This window comes from Fusarium falciforme, chromosome 8, assembly GCF_026873545.1.
Source record: "Fusarium falciforme chromosome 8, complete sequence".
NCBI classification, from domain to species: Eukaryota; Fungi; Ascomycota; class Sordariomycetes; order Hypocreales; family Nectriaceae; genus Fusarium; species Fusarium falciforme.
In genome coordinates, this window is record NC_070551.1 from 659,715 (window position 1) to 676,861 (window position 17,147).

The 17,147-nt window shown below is 51.9% G+C and overlaps 6 protein-coding genes and 1 pseudogene across 7 annotated transcripts, besides 1 other annotated feature; 4 read left to right on the forward strand and 3 right to left on the reverse strand.

Moving 5' to 3' along the window:
* Nucleotides 1-189: 189 nt before the first annotated feature.
* On the forward strand, nucleotides 190-4,396 carry NCS54_01004200 (C2H2-type domain-containing protein; the record flags this gene model as incomplete). Its single annotated transcript, XM_053155364.1, has 6 exons — nucleotides 190-994; nucleotides 1,043-2,340; nucleotides 2,389-2,542; nucleotides 2,589-3,119; nucleotides 3,165-3,406; nucleotides 3,455-4,396. The coding sequence occupies 6 exons, from the start codon at nucleotides 190-192 to the stop codon at nucleotides 4,394-4,396; spliced, it is 3,972 nt and encodes a 1,323-aa protein (XP_053011339.1).
* A 1,152-nt stretch (nucleotides 4,397-5,548) lies between these two features.
* Nucleotides 5,549-6,757, forward strand: NCS54_01004300 (Hypothetical protein; the record flags this gene model as incomplete). The annotated part of the gene is made up of 1 exon (XM_053155365.1): nucleotides 5,549-6,757. One exon carries the CDS (start codon nucleotides 5,549-5,551, stop codon nucleotides 6,755-6,757), a length of 1,209 nt encoding a protein of 402 aa, XP_053011340.1.
* Nucleotides 6,758-8,443: 1,686 nt separating this feature from the next.
* On the reverse strand, nucleotides 8,444-9,979 carry NCS54_01004400 (annotated as a pseudogene). Its single transcript has 5 exons — nucleotides 9,634-9,979; nucleotides 9,094-9,580; nucleotides 8,809-9,039; nucleotides 8,684-8,758; nucleotides 8,444-8,633 (listed from the first exon to the last, which is right to left on the reverse strand).
* Nucleotides 8,444-9,979: a sequence feature.
* An 814-nt stretch (nucleotides 9,980-10,793) lies between these two features.
* NCS54_01004500 (Hypothetical protein) lies at nucleotides 10,794-11,961 on the reverse strand (the record flags this gene model as incomplete). The annotated part of the gene is made up of 2 exons (XM_053155366.1): nucleotides 10,794-11,822; nucleotides 11,926-11,961. 2 exons carry the CDS (start codon nucleotides 11,959-11,961, stop codon nucleotides 10,794-10,796), a joined length of 1,065 nt encoding a protein of 354 aa, XP_053011341.1.
* A 483-nt stretch (nucleotides 11,962-12,444) lies between these two features.
* NCS54_01004600 (Hypothetical protein) lies at nucleotides 12,445-13,308 on the forward strand (the record flags this gene model as incomplete). Its single annotated transcript, XM_053155367.1, has 1 exon — nucleotides 12,445-13,308. The coding sequence occupies one exon, from the start codon at nucleotides 12,445-12,447 to the stop codon at nucleotides 13,306-13,308; it is 864 nt and encodes a 287-aa protein (XP_053011342.1).
* Nucleotides 13,309-14,118: 810 nt separating this feature from the next.
* Nucleotides 14,119-14,790, reverse strand: NCS54_01004700 (Hypothetical protein; the record flags this gene model as incomplete). Its single annotated transcript, XM_053155368.1, has 3 exons — nucleotides 14,119-14,257; nucleotides 14,312-14,532; nucleotides 14,611-14,790. The coding sequence occupies 3 exons, from the start codon at nucleotides 14,788-14,790 to the stop codon at nucleotides 14,119-14,121; spliced, it is 540 nt and encodes a 179-aa protein (XP_053011343.1).
* An 853-nt stretch (nucleotides 14,791-15,643) lies between these two features.
* Nucleotides 15,644-17,081, forward strand: NCS54_01004800 (Hypothetical protein; the record flags this gene model as incomplete). Its single annotated transcript, XM_053155369.1, has 2 exons — nucleotides 15,644-16,028; nucleotides 16,078-17,081. 2 exons carry the CDS (start codon nucleotides 15,644-15,646, stop codon nucleotides 17,079-17,081), a joined length of 1,389 nt encoding a protein of 462 aa, XP_053011344.1.
* Nucleotides 17,082-17,147: the final 66 nt, after the last annotated feature.

Sequence of the window (17,147 nt, forward strand, 5' to 3'; positions counted from 1 at the left end):
GAAGCTCGTGAGGGCGGTTGTGGTGGGCTAGGTGATGTGCCTTGGTGAGAATGTGACTTGCACATGATGATGCTTTGAGCTGACGACCTATGAAAGGATACGAGAGCTTGTTATTATTTTTTCCATGAGAATGGAACAAACGTCTGAGATTTCATCTTTTCTCAAACAAAGACTGAGCGGCATTTTCCCATGTCTCAAGTCAACCCGCGCACAACAACCCCCAGAGAGCAGCGGCAGGAGAATTACAGGGCCTCTACCGCCATGGCTCCAGGCGGTTTGCAGGCATCGCCTGAGCTGAGCAACGACAGGGACTCTATCAGCGTCAACCCGGGGAGTCCGCCGAGTCCGCTCCCGCCGCTGGATGAGTATACTCTTGGGAAGAAGAAGGAGAGTAGCGATGAGACGGCTGTGGAGGCGGATGCAGAGGTGGAAGTGAAGGGGGAGGAACAGGAGCAGAAGCAGGAGGAGAAGCAGGAGGGGAAACAGGAGGGGAAACTTCCTTTGCTTCCGAAGCCCGAGAGGGGAAAATTCATCTTGGATCCTGAAGGAGAACTCACTCATGATCAAACTACCGTCGACATCGTCACTGTTCCTTGTCCTGGTGGTGATCCCCTCCGGACGTGGAACCGCGATGGTCTAATGGGTCGCTACTTTGGCGCCCTATCCATGCGTGACGCCGAAGGCTCTGCAAATCCCGACCAAGACCGACCAGCTCCATCATGGGTTCGACAGGGAATTCGGAGAGAAGCTGACCGTGCGAGGATATTGCTGTATGAACATCCGCCTGCTGAGGAGGGCGCTACGCTAAGTTTGCTGGCTGACGCCTTGCTGGAGGAGTTAGAGAGGTTGAGGACGAGAGAGGATCAGAATAGACCGGTTGTTTTTGTGGGACATAGTGTTGGGGGGGTTATTGTCAAGATGGCTTTGGTGAAGGCGAGCAAGGATACCAAGTATGAGGGTATCTTCCGGCAATGCTATGGCGTTGCATTCTTTGGTAAGTCGTTTGATGATCATCTTCACAAAGTAATCTAATAGTGTACAGGAACTCCTCATCAAGGATCAAGCTACTTTGCCATGCCCAGTCTGGCATCTAGCATTCAGACCCTTCTTCAACTGTCTTCTCCCCTACCGGCTTCAGTCACCGACGAGCTCCGGGTTGGAAACAGCTTGCTCCTACGCCTTGATGATGACTTCAAGTGCATTTCCCACGACTTTCGCATCTGGACGCTCTACGAAACCATCGACTCGCGGCTCTCAGGCAGTGGATCCGGAGATGTTTACTTCACAGCGCCCCTGACGTCCATCAAGTCGGCCATCCTCGGCATGCGTCAGGAAACGATTCTTCCTCTGCAGAGCGACCATGCCAATATTGCCTCGTTTGGCAGGCATAACGTTCACACACTGCGTTTGTTCTTGAAACAACTGTCGGCTCTAATTGAGCGTGCTGACGAGTACTCGAGCGAGGATGGCCATTGGGCACTGGACCTGGAACAAAAGGTGAATATCGAAGTACACGGCTTCTTTGAGGATCCTGTTGGGCCTTTGGAGGTAGCGACTATCAGAGCGTGGTCCACAAGATTACCCTTGAGGGAATTTCTCAAAAAGGGACCTGAAGAGTGTCTGGCTGATCGGTTGAATGAAGTCGAGAGTGTTGAGGAGGGGAGGTTCCTTAGGGCAAGGGGGAGGACTTCTCTGATACCAGACACCGAGAGGAGGGAGAGCAACAACGTGGTTTCTGGAGAAGCAACCAGAAATCCCCTGGGAATTAACAACCAAGAGGGGGCATATCAAATGTCTCCCCCAGCTTCGCCCATTATACGACCAGTGGACGCCGAACCTAGGCCACGAACAGAGTCAGCTCCTCAACGGCTACCAGGAGGTCCGCTTACACCTCCATCACGCGCGACATCACCACCAACGCACTATTCAACTCCAATGCGTCGTCCTTCGCCTTTGATCCGCGCAAACTTTGACCAGGACCTCGCCGTGGATCGCCTCTCACCTCCTCCGCGTGGAAGAATGGGCAGATCGCTCAGTCGGTCGCTAAGCATGGGAAGTCAAGTTTCTCAGTACGAGTATCGTGACTTTCCACCCTTTTCACAGCGCAGTCGGAGTACAATTGAACCCAACTTTAGTGAAGACGATGACGGAGGACTTGAAGGATCGCCACGACTACCAGAAGCTGTCATTGCTATCCGCAAGGTTGCAAAGAATGGAGAGCGAAGAGCAAGCGAGACGGTGGTTGTGGACGAAGTGCCGGTTGCGTTTACAAAGCCAGAGGTTGATGCGAGAAAGTTTGTGTGGATTCACCTGGCGTACAATAATCCTAGCTGGGTTACGGTAAGACATGAGCCTTGAACGATGTGATAGCTACTAATACTTGGATAGAAAGTGTTTGAGACTCTGCAAGTCTCGTACAATCGCAGCTTCACGCCCCTTTTTAGCTCCGACTTTTGGGCGACGAGGCATACGCGTGGACGGCACTCACAGCACTATGCTTATTTTGCGAAGCCGGGTTGCTATTTCTCTGCTCCGCATCACAGTAAGTTTCCTTGACTACATATCTTTGAGTCACCTAACACTGGCAGTGTCTCCGCGAGGTCGTTCCTCCAAGGGATCAACATCGTTGTCGCCGAAGCCTGATGGGGGTATCTATACCTGTCTCTTCCTACCGTATCTGCACTTTGACAGCTACAAGAGGCTCATTCGTCGACGTGAACTTATCCTCGAACGTCTAAATCACGGAAGAGCTCGTCCAGTTCCTGAATCTGTCGCCAAGTCAGACTCGCTCGAAGCACAGGTGATTTGGGAATTCCTAGGTCACGATCCGCCGCTTAACACACGACGAACGCTTGATCAGTATGGATATCCTTCACTTCGAGACACGCGGTCAAGGGACGACGACCAGATGCTGTACAAGCTGACCAAGGAGCGGACCTGTCTTCCTGGTCTGGGACCTGGGCTCCAGGGGCAAGTGTCGGATAGCAGTGCTGGTAGCGGTAGTCGAAAGTCTAAGGCGAGCAGTCAAGATGGGGAGAATGAGGAGGATCCAGAGGATGTGATTCTCAATGGGAATGTGCTCATGGTGGACCAGATTTGGCTGTGGGCGATTGATTCTCGTAAGTGCGATCTGTTACTTGATGAACCAGAGACTAACGAGTTAGATACACTGCTTTCATTCTTCCCCAGGAGAGAAGGCGATGCTATTGAGGGGCCGCTGTATCAGCAGGCCGATCTCAGGGATAGCATCTTTAACGAGGTCAACGTGGATCTTACGAGGCAATGCGAGAATGCTCTGGATCTTGCTGCATTGGCGGTGCTGCACGCAGTCACTGTGCTGCTTGATAGGTCATCGCATCCTGACCTAGAAGTATTCCGCATCTTTGAAGAGGCAATCAGTGTCCTGGTGAGTATATGCACAACAATTCTTTGAGCTATGTTGACAAACAGCTAGACTGAGAAACTCACATCATCACTCAAAACCTTTCGAGCCGAAGGTTTCAGAGACAAAGCCGTCGCATACGAGCCTGTAGAGAACAAAGCCCGTTCCATCAGAGCACGACACAAAGCCGAAGGTCGACGAGCAGAAGAAGAGAATCGCGACAACACATCAGCGCTCCTAGAACTCCGAGACATTGAAGATGAACTCCTCATCCTTCTCCACCTCTTCGAGCGACAGTCCAAGGTCGTAAGCTCCATGCTCTCAACATTCGCTCGCCCCGAGATACGCGAAAGGACTACGAACGGGAGAGTATTTCTCAGTGAAGCACTCAAGAGGCTGTCCGAGTATGCGCATCAAGCTCAGGAGATGATACAGCGGGTGCGGAATACGAGGAATGACTACGACAAGCTGCTTCAGATGGTGCAGCGTCAGGCGCAGGTTGATGAGGTGCGGCTTAGCAGGTTGCATGCTGATCTTGCGAGTGCGCAGAGTCGGAGCGTCATGATTTTCACGACTTTTACTGTCATTTTCTTACCGTTGACTTTCTTTACTGGTTTGTTTGGTATGAATACGCAGGAATGGGGTGGAGAGAATAATCTCCCGCTCAAGACCATCGGGGCTATATCGTTACCCTCAAGCTTGGCTCTCATTGCACTCTCACTCATCGCAGCCTGGAGCACCAATGCCCGACGCCTCATCAAGTGGATGATCCGCGCCACCTTGAGTCTATGGACCAAGTTTGGAGATCCAGCAGTAAGGGCAGCAGTGAGACTCATACCACAGAAGGGAAGGGGAACACAGGGGCAGAGTCAGGATAAAGAGTCTTGGGGGAGGAAGACGGGGTTGGGAGAGGAAGTGAGTGACTTTTGGGAGAGGCATAGACTAGAGAGGGAGAGAGGATACACGGTGCCGGATAAGAATAGGAGGATTGGTAAGGAGGGCAAGACGAAGTGAGGGTCATGGTGTTTCGATAGATGATAGAGTAAGAATACACAACTGACATTGAGATATTCTGATTGGTCACTTCATCCGATGTCAATATTGACACGACTTATTAAAACTCATGATCTCGTATGAATCATCATGAGCTTCTGGAACTCGGATCGTATCCTGCATGCCCCAAAAAGCAAGCCTCTAGAACAGGTGAAGACAAAACAAAGCAAATCCATCCAAAAATCACGCTACATCTGATATTAAAGTGAGATGCCGCAATCTCAGATATCCATCAAGAGGGCAATGGCTCATCAAAGGATGGCGTGTTTTTCTAGAGGGCGAAATGTCTTGCTTATCGGATACTTGCTTTTTACACACACACACATCTTGAGGCCTTGAATAAATGCCGAGTCAATCGGCATTCCTCGGGTCCGTGGGCCTCGTGGCGTCCGAGCTGAAGTTGTCGCCTGAGATGTATCCTCCTGGGTATGACCTTGCAGGACTTGGTGTGACAAATGTACGGCGAGGTGCCTTGCTATCTATGTCTGTTGTCGTGGCTGGTCAATTGAGCTTTCCCAATAATCCATGTAGATCTTCCTTGACCTCTGCGATGCCACCTCATCGAAGCTCAACTTCTACCCCGTCTACAAGGATCTCCCCTTCTTCAACACTAAGAATGCACGTCATCGTTGTTCGGGAGCTAGGAAGTTTTGAAAAGCTGTGTGTAACGCGCGCTTCAGCTTTGACGAATAATGAGACGAGACAGAGACACTCTGTGGGGAAGAAGCAATGTCCTGCATGCCCGGGCATTCCCGCTTCGTAACTACTCCGTATATCTGCTTCATATATGTCTCTGTGAGCGGCAGCCTCCGCTTGCCTGCCCCTGAACACAGGGATCTAGGCTGTTGCGCAAGCAGAGACATGCATCACCTTGAAGCTGAGGGCGGCAACTTGCAGCAAGAGGCTGTGAGCTGTGAAGGAAAAGAAAAAAAGAGAGGTATATATGCCGCAGCAGCTCATAACTCAAACTTTCCTCTTCTTCTTTCTCTTCTTTGTTTCGGTAGCTGGGAGTTGTCTGCCTTCCCTTCTCCTAACCTATCTGTATCAACTGGACCGTCTTTTTCCTTGCCTCTTGTGATTTTTTTAGTTCCCTTTCATATTTAACTAGCAACAATGGAGGACGCCCCTGATTCCCCTCGCTACGCCATGGGCACAATGGCCTCGAACCGCCGTACGAGTCCCATCCGCAAGCCCCAGCCCGACCGGCCCGGGACCCCGACCCGTCGCCCGACGACACCCACCCTGGGCCGCCGTCCCACGACCCCGACTCTCGGACGCCGGGGCTCCAACGCTTCGCTGCGTAGGCAGAGTTCTAATGCTACGCTCAATCGGCCTGTGACGCCTACTGCCCCCGAGTCCCCCGAGGCTCCCGCTGGAGACCCTGTCAAGGCTGTTGTTAAAGATGTTCCTGTTACTCCGGCGCCTGGTAGCCCCGAGACTCCGGCCCGTATCCTCCCGGCCATCCCCGAGAGCCCGTTGGTGATGCCCTCGCCTCGGTCCCGACAAGTCTCCCGAGTCGGCGGCCCAACTCCCCGGTCCCGTCAAGTCTCGAGGACCGACCTCCCGGCTCCCCGCTCCCGACAAGTCTCGCAGACCCTCGAGGCCCCTGCTGTTGAAGCCACGCCCGAGGTCGCAAAGGCGCCAGCCGTCGAGGCCACTCCCAAGGTTGAGGCTACTCCTGAAGTCGAGGCCACTCCGGAGGTTGCCAATGCTCCTCTTGTCCGAGCGACTCCCGCCGTTGTCAACGCTCCCAAGGTCCGATCCACTCCCGCTGTTGCAAAGGTTCCTCGAGTTCGCTCCTCCCCGAGCCTTGCTCTTGTCCCCTCGGTCGCCAAGACCCCGAAGGCTGCTCGTGTGCCGGCCATCGCCGCAGTGCCTACCGTTCGTTCCCAGCCAAAGGCCGCTCCTCTGCCTGCCATCCAGCCAACCCCTGCGGTGCGACCTCGACCTGCTGTCCTCCCAGCCCCCGAAGTGGCTGCCCAGCCCGAGATTGCTCCTCAACCGGCCGTGAACTCGGCCCCGACCGTGGCCCGAAGCCCCGAAGTGGCCGAAGCTCCGTCCGCGGGCCCTATCCCGCTCCCGGCTTCCCGCCCTGAAGCCGCTGCTCTTCCTATCATCACATTGGCCCCCATCGTGGTCAAGGCCCTGGTCGCCGCTCTCGCCCCGGCCGTCGCAGATGCTCCCAAGTCTGCCCCTGTCCCTTCAGTTGGTCGCCTGCCCTCGACCCGCAGCGCTCCCAAGTCCATCCTCGCTTCAAGCTCTGGAAGGGCTCCCAAGTCCCTTGCTCCTCCTCCCACTCGCTACCTGATTACCCAGGCTTAAGCAGTCAAGGAGTGTAGCATGTGAGGGGCTATCTGTGCTGGTTGGTGATTGTCAGGGTTGAGAGTGCCTATAACTGGGTACCTCGAAACCAGGCATTCGAATACCATCTGCATTGAAACCAATGACAAAGTGTAAAGCTTTGGTTATCCGAGATTGGGTTTGCTTGTTATGATTTATGATTTTTTGCAATAGTTAGCCGTGTCCAGTTGTTAAACTATGTCTTTTCTTTCAGAGATTACGCTCCGTCTCATCAAACATGCTCGTACTTTTTTCCAAGAAGTGAATTTCTTGTATCATCTACAGGTCTCTCAAGCACACAACGTCACATCGCCAGCTTAAAGACCCAAGTTCTGATTGCTTGCAGTTGATAGAACACTAAAACTCATACGAAACAGACGGGTCACTACTGTCACCGCAACTGGTGTTTTTCATCGACCAGTCAGAAGCTCACAATCACATTCTTGTCCGGAGAGCTGAAAAGGCCAAGGAAGATAGCTTCTGCAATAGCTGCAACTCTGTGGCCTTGTTGGTGGCGGGGAAGTAGGAGAGATGCACCCCGGGGGCTAGTCTGATGTCAACCTCCCGCTTTGACATGAGACTCCACTCTTGAGCTATAGGTTGACATGATTTTCTTCTATATTAGCCAGGCTGTGACCCTGTCATCAATATTACATGAAACATGGCCTGATAGGAGCCGGTTGAGGGACCGTTGGTACTATTGGTGTTGGATATCATGTTCCATCGGCGTCGGGGGGCATGTATCAGGGAGGCTGGGCGCTTTTTCACCCTTTTTAACTACAAGAGCGCTTTATGTACTTGTATTCAGCTATAGCTGTAAACCTAGGGTAATGGAAGTAGAGATCAGGGCCAAGTATTGGGAGCACTCATGGGACGTATGCTAACGGCTTTGCGATCGCGCGCACCCTATAGTTAGGACAATAACGATATCAAAGTATTGTCCTCGTCTATCTTGAAAGGACACAGAGAAACTTGTAAGCCGATTATATGCCTATCATGAGGGCGTTGGCAGGTCTCCTTCATGGCTTAGTGCTCCATCTAGTTCACATTCACTCCGATTTCTCAACACCGGGTTCAAACAATGCAATTCCATCCTAGTATAAGTTGTTGCTACAGTTGCAATGAAAGCCTTGAGAGCTCGTTAGCAGTTGGTTTCAGGACATATGGTCCCGGAAGCTGCCTGGTTCGTAGTCATCTCGTGAGGCAAGTCGACTTGGGCGTCCACTTGGCATGCCTTTCGGTTACAATTGAACGTGCTCTCTTTCGCTTGTGAAGAAGTTCTTCAAATGAGATGGCACTGTTAATCGGGTACATACTTACATTTCTTTGATGTGGCTGAATGAGAGCATGCCATGGCCTAGGTTCTCTTCATGCAGCTGCAACTGTCTTGTGCAAACTCTTGAGCTCTCGGCAACTAGTTGCTAACCGTTTCCCCAAAATCATAGTCGATCAAGAGACAAGTCACTAAACTCATGTCGCCATAATCCTCAAGTTGATGCCATGAAGATCTACACCGGGTATCCCACCCGGAAATAGTCGGGGGCGGGCCGACCCCGAAAATCACTACCAAAAAGAGGTTCACCATTAACAGTCAAGGAATTTGTCACTCTTTCAAAAAGAAGTAGTCATTACGACCATCTAGTCTTGCGCGACTGGTGGATTAATGACCTAGCCATCCACCCTCTTCTCCGCCTTGAATTTGTTGGCGTCACTGGCACTCCTCACGAAAGGCTCCAGTGGAAACACCGTCTTTTCCTCCTCGATTCCTTCGTAGACGTTGTCCCATCTGCGACGGAGGGCGTCTGGGGTCTTCCATGCGAACTCGGGGTCTCGGAGCCATAGGCGGACGAGATGTCGCCTGGATCTGGTGAGTCTGTGGTTCGCATCCTGGAGAAAAGGTTCACTTACTGCTTCTCGGGAGAGTCCTTGAATCCTCCACGGGCGTGGAAAATACTCAAATTGTTGACGTATTGGATATCGCCCCTATATCATGTAAGTTTCTACCAACATGTAGGGGAACAGTTTCTTCTCACTTGTGAAAGTCCAGCGAAACTGCATGCTTCTCAGCAAGGAAATGAAGAGTATCCAGAGCCTCGGCCTGAGCTTCAGTAATAGGTGGAATATCAGAAGATCGAGGGAGACTCCAGTAACCCGTGTAGCGGCGACGAGCGTACTGGATAATCAGACGCTCCGGGTCTTGCTCTGTCGCAGGCTGGTGGTACAGAAGCGGACGCAGCTCGAACCGCTTTCCAACCTTGCCGAACCTAAACTCACGGTCATTATCTGCTCTTGTGAGTAGTCATCATCGGAGAACTTACTCCTCGGATACCCACTGCTCCGTCAACGTGTGGATGAGATCTGGTCTGGTCTTGGCAAGCTGGTTATAAACATTCCAGCTGCTCGACAAGTAACTCTGTCCCCCCTCTTCAGCCTCACCAAGAGCAAACAGAGCAATCACATCACCCGAGTCGGTGTGAAACACCTGCTTCTCAGTCGTATAAGCAGGGGCACCAATTCGGTGAGCATCAACCTCTCGGGTAATGTCCTTGATGTGAGCTACAGCCACGTCTGCCCGCTTGCCCTCGTACTGGTGGTCCTGACGGCCGCGGATGGGGGCGATGTGGGATGAGATTCCGGCGTAGACGATGATGTTTTCTTCTCGGGTGTACTTGTCCACGGGGACGCCTCTGACTACCTTGAAGCCGTGGCCCTGGTGGATCTCCTTCGAGATGGCACGAAGCTTGTCGTGCAGCTTTGGCAGGACAAATGTCTTTTGGCTGATGTATCCCAAGGGAAGGTTGAGAGCTAAACGTTCGACTCAGCATTGTCCAACCTCAACAAATCCCAAGTCAACTTACATTTAAAGTTCTTTAGAGCCTCATCAATCTCCTCAATATCAGCCTCTGTCAGGTGGTAGTTCCAATCATACTTGGCCGCCAAGTCCTTGCCATCCCACACAAGGTCCGAGACGAGCTCCTCCGGGAACCCCTCAGGCAAATTCGTCTCAAACTTTTCAGTCTCTTGACGTCTCTTGACTCGGGCTAGATACTTGTCAAGGTTGGGAGTGTATCCAATATCTGGCTGGCCTGGGGGACCGGTAGTAAGAGGAGGTTGAACTGCTGCTGCCATGTTGTAGAAGAGTGATTGATTCGCGTAGCTTGTCTTGAGTCGTTGCAGATCAGCCAACGCATCGCAAGGGATGACCTCTATTTGAAGTCAGCCATATACTCCTATTTCGGGCAGATCCCATTGATGTGTCATCTTGACTACATTCAACCCCGCGTCGTATTGCTTCTCAGAAGCCATCCAACGGCTTAACACGCATATTTGATGTCGTCATCTGCAATCTTCATTCTGCCATGGACGTTATACCCGTAGTAGCACCATCAAAGGATGCAGTGGCGTCATCGCCTTCGAATCAAGACTGCAGTATCTGAAATGCATACCACCGTAGAGTGTCACTCAAGGGTCCTTTATCGGCGGTTCCCCGACCAAGCTGTCCCATGTCGGGGTTTTTATTATGACCTCGGTAGATGGGTCGGCGCATCGAGTACCGAGACGTACATCCAGCTTCTCCGCGGGGCGTTATTCCCAGAGTCTGGGGTATTTAGGGCTGAAGCTGTCTAGCGCTCCAATCAGTGTGATACCATTGGGCGAAATGTCCGAGTTGTGCTATGCAGACGGATACATGCTTCCTACTTGACCAAGTCATGCTTCTTCGCCTCTAGCCCGCCTCTACTTCTTGTTGCATATTACTTAGGCATGGGCTTTAGAAGTTCCAGGTCTCTCTCAACGCTGAGTTTCGACACACAAAGTCTTTGGTTGGTTCCCAAACTTGGATTGGGGGTGCTTCGACTTGCCAGTGGGTATTCAAGGCAACTTTACTCCATATCTTTGTCTGCCAGTGACTTTCGTCGTCCTTTTAATATGTTATCCCCAAGTTATCATGGAACGCCCAGTAACTAATTCGGTCCCCGTAAACACGCACGCTATATATCATTTTTCTTCTAATCAACAGCTATTCCACAGTCTGTGCCAGAGACTGAGCCCGAGCCCGAGCCTCATCTTCCTGATGTGTACGCCATCCTCCCACCATCATCGACACCCAAAGAATATTCCACCGCGGTCCATCCCCAAAGCACACAAAGCTCTGCACCAACGCTTCAACCAATGGCGTATACTTGGCAAGCGAAGCCCCTGTTCCCCGGCCTTCAATCAGAGCCTGCAACTCGACGATTTCTTCGGGTTCTAGGTGGCGCTTCACAAACGCCTCGACTTCACGGGGCGTCTTCCACCACTCCAACGTCTCTCCCCTTTCAGCATAGTCCCGCTCAATCTTGTTGGATAGATCTGGGACGATCTGGTCCCATTGTGCCTGGGTTGCGGTAGGTGGAAGGTGAGTGTACCCCTTCTGGTGGTATTCTAACCTTGCAAGCGCCAAAGATACTAAAAAGTCATGATCGCTGAGATGTTTGGAGTGGTTGAATAATCGGTCAAGGTTCGACTCAGTGCGCGCCACCTTTCCCATCAAGCTCAGCTGTTTCGCCTGCCAGAGAGAAACCGTATTCTTCGTGCAGGCCCAGTACAACGCCCCTGCAAAGGTAAAGAGGTTATCCCCGAGATACTGCGCCGCATCCATGGGGGCCTCATAGATACGCACCAAACGGTCCGTATCGAGCCACACTTGCTGTGGCAGCCCAAGAGCTTGCACGTTTAGGTGGTTTCCATTTGCGACGCTGAAGAAAGCCGGCTGAGCATTAAACATGGCTCTTGTTGATGCTTGTCTTGCAGGGGAGATGGTTCTTTGTGATGGAGAGGGCACTCGTGTCAGAGCGCTGCTATCATCATCCTCAATGTCCGCAATTTCTCTCGCCTCTGCCAACGCAACCTGGAGCTCTCTATCATGGCGTGCGCGCTGCGAAGCTATCCGATCAATCTTCTTGAGAGCATTCCGAAGCCTCCGATTCTCATCCTTGAGACTGGAAAACTTGGACGCATGCCGCTTGCGATATTCGCGCTGAGCGATTCTACTCCTCTCTCGCTTGGGCTGTTGTACAGTATTTAAGTCAGTTGAAAAGGCCAAAAATCAGAGACGACTTCAACGTTGTCCAACAGGCGGGATTGGTAATCGCAGGTAAAGGCCCACTCACGTCTGGGGTGTCTCTGCTGCTGCTCGACGGAGGCATCTGCGGCTGTAGGCAATATCGGGAAAAGGTACCAGGTTGTTATTTCCAGGGCAATTGGCTCGTTGATTCAAAGATGAGGAGACATTGGCAAGTTGGAGTGTGGTTGTTGATGGATAACGTTATTGTTGGTGGTGGGATAACGTTATGCGCATTAATAATCCGGGGGAGCACTAACAACACCAAGGGCCAGGCCGTGAACCACGGAGATAAGGTGGAATTATCAGGACTTTAAGCCTCAGTAACGTTGATCGTAGGGAACATGATCCTGCGATAACGTTGAAAAGGAGATATTTCGGCCTCAATTAACGTTATTCGAACAGAAGGATTCGGTTGGTATCAACAAGATGTTCCTAGCTATGGGACCTGATGGCCTCATCACTGCGATACAAATAGGCCCAGGCGAGAATGGACAGAGAACACAATAATTGAGAGCAAAGCAGCAACATTCAGTATCTTGTCAAGATTCAGCTCACCACTGTAAATATGGCGCCCATTCCCATCAAGACCGTCCACAACACCACCTACCCGGCTATCTCCCCAACTCGCCCCGAGCTATCCACCAAAGGCAAGAATGCTCTAATCACCGGGGGCGGTTCTGGCATCGGCGCTGTCATCGCAAAGTCTTTTGCAAAGTCCGGCATTAGCGACTTGGCTCTCCTCGGCCGCACAGAAAAGACGCTCCTCGAGAGCAAGACCGAAATCGAGAGTCTCTACCCTGGCACCACCGTCTGGACGTACCGTGTCGACATTGTAGACCGCGAGTCTACTCTCTCGGCGGTCCAGTCATTTGCAAAGTCGACAAAAGGGAGCATCGACATTGTGGTGGCCAACGCTGGCTACATGCCCAAGACAAACAGCATTGCTGATTCGGATCCCGACGACTGGTGGCTCGGCTTTGATATTTCAGTCCGTGGAAACTTCAACCTCCTCCAAGCCTTCACTCCCCTCGCGGCCCCCAACGCCTCCGTGATTCACGTCTCAACCGAGGCGATGTACATGCAGTACATGGAAGGTTTCTCAGGCTACCGCGCATCTAAACTTGCCGCCTACAAAGTCTTTGAGTACTACGCCAAGGAAAACCCCGACAAGACTGTCATTCAGTTCCATCCAGGTCTAATTGCCGACACTGGCATGACCAAGCCGATCGCAGGCTTCATCGATGCGTTTGGGCTTGTTCCCGACGATGTAACCCTTGCTGGAGACTTTTCAGTATGGGCGGCGAGTGAGGAGGCCAAGTTTCTGAGTGGTCGCTTTGTCTGGGCTGGATGGGATATTGATGAGCTCAAGGGGCTCAAGGATGAGTTGAAGAAGGATGATAGAAAGTTCACGATTGGACTGTTGTCATAAGCATTTTGTACAGCTGCATACATGGCAAGTCAGTCATGCCGGAGTCTTAAGATCATAGATAGAAGGATTAACTTGCATCAGAGTTAGATCAGCGTTTAGACATGTTTTCCAAAGAATGACCTCCAGCTTAGGAACAACTTTGTTCCCGTTGCTCCCCCATGGGTGACTTGTAACATACCAGGCAATCAAGTCACTTCAGCATCAAAGTCGGACCTTGAGCAACAAGACAATCTTTAGACCTCCCATAATTATAGCAAGGGTCTATAAGCCCCATTATCTCCCTTTTTTGTCAGATAAAGCGGCCTCATTCAAACGTAGTGGCATAGTATCGTCTAGGTGACCATGGTGACATGCTCGATATACCCTACAGACTCGAACAGGGAATCCACTCGAAGGCTGGCGGTTGCATGTCAGCTAGTTAGGTCTCGTTATTGCTGTATGTATTATTTTCATCCTTTTCCATTAGGTGCAGGAACGAAATCGGGGACATTGGTTGGGTAGGACCAGCCTCTATTTAGTGTCGAGTCTACCAAAGTGCACCTAGTTGCAGTACAGTTCTCCCATGAGTCCTTGAATCCCTCCAACATCTATCAAACATGAATACACTTCCTCCTTTATCGTCTCGATACAGCTACATCTCGATGAAGCCTCGAGAAGAGCAAGCGCTTACTCTCTATTCGTCGAATCCCGTGTTCATGTCGTCCGCCGAACGCCGTACTCCTGTGTTGTTTTGTTCTTTCAGGCCTCATCCCGAAACCAAGATCCACATCCATCCCTTCTGTGTATGCGTGAGCCTTTCGTTTATTCCGTCTATTTCATGGCCGACTGCGACGAGTACGCCGAGCTGTTCATGGCGTGTGTAGGGAGCGCCGTCCCACGAACAACACCAGTACTCTTGAAGTACTTGTGATCCTTCCAGCAGATGACAGCTGCCCAGAAAGATGTGGCCCTGGTCAAATATTAGCTTCTTGTCTCTGGTTTGTGGTGGGCAGCGAAGACATACATGAGCAAGAAGCCGTTGAGGGCGACGAACCACGCAAAGGCGCAGCTTGCACCTTGACAAAACCTCGAGATACCCATAAAAGTTATAATGACTACAACGAACCAGAAGACAATCTCCATGGTGTTGAGGATCGCATACGCCTTGAGGCTCTTCCACTTCCTGAACCGGTCGACTTTGTCGGTGAGCAACTGGTAGATGAGGAAAACGATGCTCTTGACAGCCTATTATTCTCAAACTGTTAGCCTCATTTTTTTTTTTTTTTTTTTTTTTTAAAAAGTCGTATACAGCGGGCTTCATACCATCGTGATACCCAGCGTGTCGGACCGTGTGGTCGGCGTGCCCTTGGGTTTCGTTGCGATACGGGCACCAGTGAGGGCAATGACAGCGACAATCAGGACCATCATGCCGATGTGAACCCTCGTCTTCCAATGCGGGTCGAACCAGTGGCTGCCGAAAAAGTCTCTGACTCTGGACATCATCTTGGAGTGGTCGTTCCGGTTTGTTTGGGCGCTAGGTTGTCGCAGCTCGGGACGTCAAGTTTGGAGGTTCCTGCGGGTCCTGTTTGCCCGGCCTTGAGGAAGAAAGAGAAGATCAGCTCGGGAAGCTGGCGTATACTGGCAAGAAAATGGTCTCTTCATCTCTGTTGTTGAAAAGGTATTGTAGTCGTATATAAACCCCACGATGCTAGACAAGCATACAAGCGTAATTCAGCCGCCCACGTATGAATGTGGAGAGCAGCCGCGAATCCTCCGCCATCCGAGACCCTTTATTACGCGTCCATCTCCTGTGCCTCATCCTATCGCATGAAATACGGCTTCAGCCCTTTGGTTTCGTTGTCATGACGGCTCACAGTATACGCGTATAACGTATTGATGGTCGCCGTATTTAGAGACCCACTTTTGGTGTCTGTGGTAAGAGCGTTTAGATGAAATGCGGCGCTTGCGAGGTCGACATACGGTCTCAGCAAGTTGGTGCTGTAATGTGAAATATCCTCTTTGAGACTCACAGCCTCCAACCGAATTCTCTATTTGTTTATTTAGCCGTTGTTTATTTCTGGAATAGGAAAGCCATTGTAAGAGAGCATTCACCAGCCACAAACCTCAGTTCAACAATCGCCCCACACCAACTTAGGAAATTTAAGATGTGGCGCACCCCAGATTCAGCCACACTTCAATCCACTGCTCTCTCAGCCTCGCGCAGCTTCAAGAAAGCATCACACTTAGAAACCACCAACATCCACATCGTCACACCGATTGCAGGCTTCTAGCAGCAGTCATTTCGAATACGTCTTGATCATCGCGAGCGTCACAGTGCGCTCATCCCGCCGACGCCATGGCCGAAACCCCCAAGCTCCTCTGGAACCCCGAAAACGTCAAGGACGTAGCCGAGTCGGTCGGCATCAGCTCCCTTAACGATGAAGCTCTCAAGTGCCTGACCCAGGACGTCGAGTATCGTATCGGCCAGGTCATTGTCGAGTCCCTGCGCTTCATGCGCGCCGCCCGCCGAACCACTCTCACTGTTAACGACATCTCGCTCGCACTCAAGGCTCTCGACGTGGAACCCCTCTACGGCTACGACTCGACGCGTCCTCTGCGCTACGGCGAGGCCAGCCTCGGTCCAGGCCAGCCGCTCTTCTACATTGAGGACGAGGAGGTTGATTTTGAAAAGCTCATCAATGCGCCTCTACCCAAGGTCCCTCGCGACATGGGTTTCACCGGTGCGCATGCCTCTCGGCTTGCGTGAATGCTCATGCTAATCCTTCCTAGCACACTGGCTCGCCATCGAAGGTGTCCAGCCCTCTATTCCCCAAAACCCGACGACATCCGAGTCCCGATCGCAAGAACTCCTCCCCAAGGGTCCTGGAGCTAATCCCGCCCTCTCTGCACTCGCCGGCAACGACAACGTCGCAATGAAGCCTTCCGTCAAGCACATCGTCAGCAAGGAGCTCATCCTCTACTTTGACAAGATTCAAGCCGCAATTCTGGACGATAACCCGGACGAGGAGGTGGTGCGACTCCGACAGGCTGCTCTCGGTTCCGTGAGAGATGATCCCGGTCTGCATCAGCTCATCCCATACTTTATCAACTTCATCATGGATCGTGTAACGCACCACCTGGACGACACCTTCACTCTTAAGCAGATGATGGAGTTGACCAATGCCCTTATCGAGAACAAGAGCCTCTTCCTCGATCCCTACGCCAGCCCTCTCTCTGCGCCAGCCCTGACTTGTCTGATGGCCCGAAAACTGGGTGCCGACGAAGGAGTTGATGCCATCAAGGAGCAGTACGACTTGCGACAACTGGCTGCATCGCTAGTTGGACAAATCGCCCGCAAATATTCGGCCTCAAACACTCTCCTCAGGACAAAGCTCACACGAACATGTCTCAAGTACTTCCTCGATCCCACCAAGCCACCTGCCGTCCTCTACGGCGCCATCCACGGTCTGCTCGAGGCTGGTGGACCCGAGGCCATCCGAGTTCTGGTGCTGCGAAACCTCAAGACCTTTGACACTGCTATTCTGCAACCACTCAAGGAAAAGGCCGAGGGCACCATGGACTACGAGATGCTGGTACAAGGCATCGTGCAAGCCGTCGCATCCCTGTCGGAGCGGGGCGAGTCGAGCGTCAACGGCGTCAACGGCACAGCCAACTTGGAGTCGGAGGTCTCGGAGCTGAAGGAGTTCATTGGAACAATCGTAGGAGAAAAGATTGCCTCGTCTGGCAACAGGAAGCTGATCCGGGCGATTCTGGATGCTCGGTTCTTGGAGTAGGCAAATATTCCAACGTGCTTGACACAAATTATAGCAATGCGAAGGCGAATGGCGTTTTAGGCTTCG